The sequence below is a fragment of the Arachis hypogaea genome, chromosome 17, assembly GCF_003086295.3.
Source record: "Arachis hypogaea cultivar Tifrunner chromosome 17, arahy.Tifrunner.gnm2.J5K5, whole genome shotgun sequence".
Lineage (NCBI taxonomy): Eukaryota > Viridiplantae > Streptophyta > Magnoliopsida > Fabales > Fabaceae > Arachis > Arachis hypogaea.
Window position 1 is genome coordinate 40,483,910 of NC_092052.1, and position 9,308 is coordinate 40,493,217.

The 9,308-nt window shown below is 46.6% G+C and overlaps 2 protein-coding genes across 2 annotated transcripts; both read left to right on the forward strand.

The window, feature by feature from the left end:
• Window positions 1–2,359: 2,359 nt before the first annotated feature.
• Window positions 2,360–2,854, forward strand: LOC140180585 (uncharacterized). Its single transcript, XM_072221828.1, has one exon. The coding sequence runs from the start codon at window positions 2,360–2,362 to the stop codon at window positions 2,852–2,854; it is 495 nt and encodes a 164-aa protein (XP_072077929.1).
• A 4,769-nt stretch (window positions 2,855–7,623) lies between these two features.
• Window positions 7,624–9,308, forward strand: LOC112764396 (uncharacterized). Its single transcript, XM_025809967.3, has one exon. The coding sequence runs from the start codon at window positions 7,802–7,804 to the stop codon at window positions 8,921–8,923; it is 1,122 nt and encodes a 373-aa protein (XP_025665752.1). The 5' UTR covers window positions 7,624–7,801; the 3' UTR covers window positions 8,924–9,308.

Genomic DNA, 9,308 nt, shown 5'->3' on the forward strand with positions numbered 1-9,308 from the left:
AGCACAATGGGAGGTGGAGAATGTGTGTAGACTACTCTGACCTCAATAAGGCATGTCCTAAGGACTCCTATCCCCTGCCCAACATCGACGCACTCGTCGACGCAGCGGCGGGGTACCAGTATCTGAGCTTCATGGACGCCTACTCTGGGTACAACCAGATACCGATGCACCGACCCGACGAGGAAAAAACGGCGTTCATAACGCCAGGAGGGACCTATTGCTACAAAGTGATGCCATTTGGTCTGAAAAATGCTGGCGCCACGTACCAGAGATTGATGAACAAGATATTCAGTAAACTCATAGGCAAGACAGTGGAAGTTTACGTGGACGACATCCTCGCAAAAACCACACGACCCGACGATCTCCTGAACGACCTGGGGGGCGTATTCGAGTCCCTCCGGCAATACGTCATGAGGCTTAACCCGCTCAAGTGCGCCTTTGCCATGGAGGCTGGAAAGTTCCTGGGATTCATGATCACCCAAAGGGGAGTAGAAGCCAACCCCGAGAAGTGCCAAGCGATTCTCCGGATGAAGAGTCCGGGTTGTATCAAAGACGTCCAACAATTGGCGGGAAGATTGACGGCTCTATCCCGTTTCCTCGGTGCATCGGCAGCAAAAGCCATACCCTTCTTCAATCTGATGAAAAAGGGAATAGCATTCGAATGGACCCCAGCGTGCGAGGATGCATTCAACCACTTCAAGGAGATCCTAGTAGCACCTCCGGTGCTCGGGAAGCCCAAGGCCGGAGAATCACTCTACCTCTACCTGGAAGTAACAGAGGAAGCGCTTACAGTAGTGCTTGTAAGAGAAGAAAGGAAAGCTCAACAGCCGGTCTACTTCGTGAGCAGGGCTCTACAAGGAGCAGAGCTGAGGTACAGCAAACTGGAAAAACTGGCTCTCACACTCCTAACCTCCTCTCGAAGGTTGAGACAATACTTCCAGGGTCACCGTGTGGTCGTCAGAACGGATCAAGCGATCCATCAAGTACTCCAAAAACCCGATTTGGCTGGAAGGATGATGACCTGGGCCATTGAGCTGTCCCAATACGACTTGCACTATGAGCCCCGTCACGCAATCAAAGCACAGGCAATGGCAGATTTCTTAGTAGAGGTAACGGGCGATCCTCCCGAAGAAACGGGCACACGGTAGAGGCTCCACGTAGATGGGGCCTCCAACCAAACGTCCGGGGGAGCCGGGGTCATCTTAGAAAGCCCGGCAGGAGTCATCTACAAACAATCGACCAAGTTCGAGTTCCCTGTGTCGAACAATCAAGCGGAATATGAAGCCCTCTTAAGCGGGCTAATACTAGCTCGGGAAGTCGGGGCGGCGAAGGTCGAAGTATGCAGTGACTCACAGGTCGTCACCTCGCAAGTAAGCGGAAGCTACCAAGCCCGGGACCCCCTCCTGCAAAAATACTTGGAAAAGGTTAAAGAAATGACAAGTCAGTTCCAAGAGGTCAGAATCCAACACGTCCCAAGAGAAAGGAACACACGGGCGGACCTCCTGTCCAAACTAGCGAGCACGAAGCCAGGAGCGGGCAATCGGTCTCTCATCCAAGGCATGATGAAGGAGCCGACGGTCGCCCTCCGTTTGACGAAGTCAAGCCCCTCATGGTTGGACCCCATCACAAACTTCCTGGAACTCGGCAAGCTGCCTGACGATGAGAAAGCGGCCAAAATATTGAGAAGGGAGGCGGCCAGATATGCAATCATACAAGGGCAACTGTTCAAGAAGGGGCTCAGCCAGCCCCTATTGAAGTGCTTGCACCCCGACCAGACGGACTATGTACTTAGAGAAGTCCACGAGGGTTGTTGCGGCCACCACATCGGGGGCAAAGCCCTAGCGAGGAAGCTCATCCGAGCTGGATATTACTGGCCATCAATGATGAAAGACTCGAGGAAATTTGTCAGAAAGTGCGTAAAGTGTCAACAAAACGCCAACTTCCACAAGGCGCCGGCTTCCGAGCTGAGCCTGCTGACGACCACACGACCTTTCGCTCAATGGGGAGTTGACCTTCTGGGACCTTTCCCGGTTGGCCCAGGGTAAGTCAAATACCTCATAGTTGCCATCGACTACTACACCAAATGGATAGAGGCTGAGCCACTGGCCAGCATATCTTCCTCCAACTGCCGGAAGTTCATGTGGAGGCAGGTGATAACCCGTTTCGGTATCCCGGAGGTCGTCATTTCGGATAATGGGACGCAATTCACTGACAAGAAGTTCACGGAGTTCCTCACCGGCCTAGGAGTAAAACAGAAGTTTTCCTCAGTGGAACATCTCCAGACAAATGGACAAGTGGAGTCCGCAAACAAAGTCATCTTACTTGGCCTCAAGAAATGCCTAGACAACAAGAAAGGCACATGGGCCGACGAGTCGCTTCGGTCCTGTGGTCCTACCGAACAACCGAGCAAAGCGCTACAGGGGAAACCCCTTTTCGCCTGACGTACGGGGCTGACGCGGTTATACCCGTTGAAATCGGCGAACCGAGCCCGCGGCTACTACTCGCAGGTGTGAACGAAGCGGTGGAAAAGGACCTGGTGGAGGAGACGAGAGAGATGGCCCACTTGTCAGAAACGGCGTTGAAACAAAGAATAGCCCTGGGCTACAACGCTAAAGTCCTCAGGAGGGATTTTGAGGAAAGAGACTTCGTTCTGCGACGCAACAACGTCGGTCTACCGACCCCTGGAGAAGAGAATCTGGCGGCAAATTGGGAAGGTCCCTACAGAATTAAAAAAGTGCTTGGCAAGGGTGCCTACAAGCTCGAGAGACTTGACGGCAAAGAAATCCCTAGAACATGGAATGCAGTTATTTACTCCTATCGAATACTTGCCATGTTAACAAACTCGCCTAGCTGACGATTAATTCTCACTTGTCAAAATATTTTCTTACTTATCTGTTGCTTCCCAATACGTGTCTCACACGATTGCGTCCTAAAACGGCAGCCCGGGACTGATCACCCCGGGAACCATTTGGACTACAGCCATAACTAACGGCGGCGACAACACGACCAAAGCGGTCCAAAACCATTATCAACGTAAAATGGCAAAACGGGCACAAGCAATAAGCCCGCCCCAAAAAGACGGTAATGAAAACAGTACAACAAGCAAAGACAAAAGATAATAATGACAAACCGGCCAGACGACTAAGATAGGCACAAGTTATAAAGTTTCAAATAACAAAACGTTCAGCAAAATGATCAGCAAATTCACACTAAAATATCCAAGTTACAACATATCACTTCCTAGGCATGTCAACAATCTTGCCATCTTGAATCATCTTGAAGACCCCAATGGCCGACGTGTCAAAGTCGGGAGCCACGATCTTCACCTGAGCCTTCAGGGCGTCCTCAGTCATAGAGATCGCATTCTTCCCTTGCTCTTTGGTCGCTTTCAGCTTCTTCCGGAGCTCCTCGACCTCGACTTTAGCGGCTTTAGCTGACGACACGGCTTGGTCACGCTCCTTGTCCAAGACCGCCACCCGACCCTGAGCGGCGTTCAGCTGGCTCTCCAAGGTCATCTCCCGCTCAGCTAAACGGGCCACCGTCTCGTCGGAAGCCTTCAATTTCTCCTCGACAAATGTCGCCTTTTCCTCGGATGCCTTGAACTTCTCCCCCATCTCGGACAACTGGTTCTGGAGCAGCTCAACCTGCACCTTGAAGTCATTGTTTGCCTTGGCAGAGGACTCGAGCTTCCTCCGGAGGGCCTACATTCCCGACTACTCGAACTCAGCCTTTCGAGCTATCACGGCCCTCCGGAGCAAAGTCCGGTACATCCATCTCGCCTGTCCGGCCAGGTCGGTTCCATGAAAATGCTCCTCCGTCCCAGGGATCAGCTGCGAGTCGATAAAGGTTGTAGCATCGAAATTTTTCTCCATGATGGTGAGAGTCCCCTCCGGGCTCGCAGACGCCCTCCACCTCTTAGGGGTGTGGATGAGTTCCACATCATCATCTTCCTGATGGGCAGAGGACGAGTGCCCGCCAACGACGACCTCGGGAAGGGGAGAAGCATGCGCCCCTTCTGGGTTCTTGCCCGACATGTCGGTATCCTGGGGAGAGGGCACAGATTGACCCTCCTTCTCCCCGGAAGGCCCCTCCAACTTCCCAGCGTCTTTCTCTTCGGCCTTCTCCTCGTCGCTTTCCTCGAAGAAGGTCTTCATCAGATTCTCAAGTCCCGTTACTGTAGCAGACATTTCCACTGCAGTAAACAGACAAACACATCAGTCGTTAGACAAGGTAAAGCAAAAGGTGACAAACAACACAAACACAAAACAAGATGACTCACGGATATAGCTCCTGGCGGCCTCCCGTTCACCCATGAGGAGATGGGGATTCACGGGGTTCTTCTCAAAAATATCAAATAACACATCGACTATTTTCTTATCTACAGGGGACATCCTTTTATACGTCACCCTAATAAAAGAGTTCGACCCCGCCCTAAAACTCCAATAAGTGGGGATGAGACGCTCCCCCTCTAACGACAACCAAAAGGGGTGACGCCCTTTAACGGGGCGGACTTTGAAGAACTTATCTTTGAAACCATGGTAGGAGTCCTCGAACAGACCAAATATTCTCCTACCTTGGGCAGACCGGAAGGAGAGGAACCCTTTCCTCGCTTTTCCTTGTTTGGAGGGATTGGTAAGGTTGAAGAAGAAGAGGAAGACATCCACCGACACTGGCAGCTCGAGATACTCGCAAACCATCTCAAAACAGCGGATAGAAGCCCAGCTGTTCGGATGGAGCTGTGATGGCGACACGGATATCCGACTAAGAAGCGCCATTTGGAAAACGAAAAACGGTATCCAAACACCAACCTGAGTGAACATGGCTTTATAAAACCAAATCCAATCAGCAACCGGGGAGCATGAAAGTTGATCTCATACAACCGCTCATCGGGGGCAGGGACGATGGTCTCATAATTGAGCTCCTCGTCTGTGCCACCACAGAGGTACCCGGCTTGCCGGAACTCCGTCAGTTCCTCTAGATCCATTTGATTTGGAGAATCTTTCACATCGGAGGTTACCCAGGCGTACGGGTCGTAATTTGCAGCAGAAGTAGAACATCGGGCGACAATGCGAGGCATACCTACAAGCGGGGTACCACTCCGTTAGACTATGAAATCGGAAGCCCGGAAAACACCCAGAAACTACGATAATCTTGCTAAACAGTTAAAATGGAGCATGGACGAATCTACACCTATCAAGCAAACCACCCAAAAACCTACCCTGGAATGGTACCCCTCCCCTAACTCATCTACCTAAGCACTGGAAGGACATCCAGCAACGAAAACCAAGCAGAGTAACAAACACAAGCAACAAGCATACAACAATAAAACACAAGCAAAGCGCAAGAGAATAGGGATGGAGAGTCACCTGAATTGATTGCAGGAACTTGAAAGTAAAGGAAAAGGCACAGAGACGCTCGAACAAGAAGCTTTGGATATCAGGGAGAGAAGAAAATGGGAATAGCAAGAGTGGGAGCAAAGGAAAGAAGAAACCGTTTAAAAACCGCTGCACAAAGCGCGAAAAGGCCAGGGGTAAAATGGTCTTTGTGCGTGGAGTTTTTTGTAACCCATTATGAGCATTTAATGCTCAGCACGAAAAACAAAGCGACAAAACGGTCGCCTCAGCAACCAAGAGACACGCGCGCAGGGGGCACGTCCCTCCCACGGCAAGCCGGCCCGGCGACAACACACGAACGAAGAAGCCACGCGCCATCAATATCTCCCACGATTATTACTGGCGCGTCGGAGGCACTGTTACGGCCTGGCCCAAACCACTCGCGGGCCGGCCCGATCCGAGCACTATCCGACCCGAACGGTCGAAGGCAAGGAGATCCGCTGCCAACCCGGACATGCGTCCTTGACACGCGTCCCAGACAGCTTCTCCACAGCTGTGCAGGAGTGGCCTTGAGAAAGGTGGGCCTGTCCTTGCGGGGCCCACCTCTGGCACAGTATATATGGGGAAGGACCTACCCTTCCCCAGAGATACGTCACATATCATATCACACTTTTTCGCCTGCACATTGACTGACAAGAGCGTCGGAGTGTCTTTGCAGGTGGCACCCCCCTTTACACGAAGTATTCGGGAACTCGCGTATCGCTGACCGGCAGTCCATGACTTGACGAGCCCCTACCATCATCCCGGATCCCAATCTGAACCGTCCGGTAACCGACTTACCGAACAACACTCACGCTCGATTTGGTAAAATTTTTATTTTCTAAAAATAATTTTTAAAAAGTAATTTTTAAAAGTTATAATATCTATATTTGATAAATTAAATTAAAAATAATTTTTAATAAACATAAATAGCAATAATTGTATTGATAAAATAATTTTTAAAATTTTAAAATATTATAATAGACATAAATATTAGAGTTAAATTTAAAAATTAATTAATAGATAAAATAATATTAATTTTTTTTAATTTTGATAAATACAAGTCAACTTTAAAAAGTTCTACTTTAAGACTTAGTTTGGTAAAACTATTATTTTTTATAATTTTTAAAAGTTGTAGCATCTACCTTTGATAATTAAATTAAAAATAGCTTTTAATAAGAACAAGCAACAACAAATACATTCGTAAAATAACTTCTAAAATTTAAAAATACTATAGTTGATGTTAATGAAATAATTAAACTTAGATATTGATTAATGTATGAGATTATATTAAACTTTTTAATTTTGATAAGTAAATTTATCTTTGAAAAGATTCATTTTAACTATTTTCAAAAATCTTTATTTTTCTAATAGTTGCAAGTACAAGTACATAGGCTTGATTTGCTTATTTGCACTTTTCAAAAGCTCTTCATTTTGGGTTGGTAAATAAAAATGACAATGTGCTTGTACTTGTAGCTCTCAAAAAATAAAGGATGCTTTTAAAAGCACCTGAAATAAAATTCTTCAAAAATAATTTATGTTTATCAAAATTAAAAAGTCTAATATAATCTCATATATTAATTAATATTTAAATTTAGTTCTTACGTTAATATCTATTATAATATTTTTAAATTTTAAAAGTTATTTTACTAAATGCACTTGTTGTTGCTTTTGCTTATTAAAATTATTTTTAATTTAATTTACTAAATATAGATACTATAACTTTTAAAAAATCAATTTTTATAAACTATTTTTATAAAGTACTAATGAGCAATAGTTCAAATGGCATATTCTTTCAATTCTCACTTAGAGATATTGGATTTAAGTCTCATTCTTAACTTTTAAAAAAAAAATTTTTTTATAAAATAAAAAATTTACTAATCAAATTATAATATTTTTTATTTACTAAATACAAAATAAAAAATGATGCTTTTAAAAAATACACTTTATCAAATCATATCTTACTAGTCTTAAAAATATTTCTATTTTTAAAAATTACAAATACAAATGCAGAACTTTTTTGTTTATTAAATACAAAATAAAAATAGAAGAGTTGTAAACCTTTAATTAATCATCATTAGTATTTTTAATGATGTGAAATTATATTAAATAATATAAAATTATTTTTATGTTGACCAAATTTTAATAAAAATGTTAAGTGTTAGATTTTCTTATATTATACTTTTAAAAATTACAAATATCTCATTAAAAAATTATATAAAACAAACCTAAAACATGTACTCCCTCGGGCCTCAAGCCAGTCAAGCGTGTGTACATACTAGAGAGAGAATGGCTGAGAACTGAAGCTTTTACCAATAGTTCCAGTAACTCTATCACTCTACCAACCAAGAAACGCATCAACCAAACCAAACCAAACCCAACAAAACCCTCTCTTACAACAAATCCAAAACATCCTAAAAGTTTAAGAAATGCAAACGGCAACGAGAGCAGAAGCCGAACGTCTACTCGGGATCGCAGAAAAGCTCCTGCACACCCGCGATCTCAACGGCTCCCGCGAATTCGCCATCCTCGCCCAAGAAACCGAACCTCTTCTAGAAGGTTCCGACCAGATCCTCGCCATCGTCGACGTCCTCTTAGCCGCTGATAACCGTCCAAACGCCGCCACCAGCCACCCCCACCACCACCAACTCGATTGGTACGGCATCCTCCAGGTGGACCGCCGCACCAACGACCTCGACCTCATCAAGCGCAACTACCGCCGCCTCGCTCTCCTCCTCCACCCTGACAAGAGCCGCTTTGCGTACGCCGACCACGCCTTTAAGCTCGTCGCCGACGCCTGGGCGGTGCTCTCGGACCCAATCAAGAAGTCCAACTACGACAAGGAGCTCTCTTTCTTCTCCCGAGTCGACCTCTCCGTTCCCGGCTGGGTCCAGCAAGACAAGCTCCCGGTCCGTAGAACGGGACCTGGGCCTGGTCCAGGGCCAGGCCCAAGCGCCAGGACAAATAATAACAGTAACACCATAAGCTTCGACGGGATGAATATCAGCATGACTAATAACACGCCTGCGTCCGCCGCGAGGAACGAGATTGCGGTGGACGAGAATTCGAACCCGAGGCAGCGGCAGGGGCAAAACAGATCGGGAAATTTCTGGACCGCGTGTCCGTACTGCTATAGGTTGTATGAGTACCCTAGGGTTTACGAGGGATGCTGCTTGAGGTGCCAGAATTGTGACAGGTCCTTCCATGGGATCTCGATTCCTTCGCTGCCCCCACTGGTGCCGGGGCAGGATGCCTATTACTGCTGCTGGGGGTTCTTTCCGATGGGGTTTGTGGTTGGGAATGTGGGATCTGCGGAGAAAGAGCCTGCGCCGGCGCCGGTTCCAGTCACGGTTGCAGCTCCACAGTCTGCGTCGTCACTTCCGAATTGGATGCCTGCCGCGGCTGTTCAGGAGAATGGGGGAAATGTTTCTGTGCCGGTTGCAGCGCCGACGCCTGCTAGGGTGGCTGCCAGAGGAAGTATTTCGAATGGAGTTGCTGGATCTGGGCCGAGGAAGCGAGGAAGGCCTCGGAAGTATCCGTTGCAGTCATGATCCGTGGCGATTTAGGGTTTTGGTAGGGGCTGAGGAGCTTGTTGGAGTTGAAAGTGTAATTTTGTTGAATATGAAGTGTTCCATTGAAGATCAGAGAAGATGTGAAGCTGGTGCTGAGTGCCGAGGTGATAAGTAGCGCTCTTTTTTTTTTTTTTTGTTCTTGTTTGTAGATATTGTTTTAACTTATTGTCTCAATTGCCTCGTGATTGTTGTAATTTGGCTCTGTGATATATCTATTATGGAGTTGGATTTACTTGGCTGTTGGGGAGGAGAACGATTTCGCAGTTTGGTGTAGTTGAAATTCCATTGACATGGCCTTGGCAGCCAATTTTCCTAAATGTGGAAACATTCTTATAGAAGTGCTGTCATTGTATTTTTCTTGAAA

Excerpts from the sequence above, each read along its gene's own strand:
- LOC140180585 (XM_072221828.1), top strand. The coding sequence starts at position 2,360 with ATGGGCCGACGAGTCGCTTCGGTCCTGTGGTCCTACCGAACAACCGAG.
- LOC112764396 (XM_025809967.3), top strand. The coding sequence starts at position 7,802 with ATGCAAACGGCAACGAGAGCAGAAGCCGAACGTCTACTCGGGATCGCA.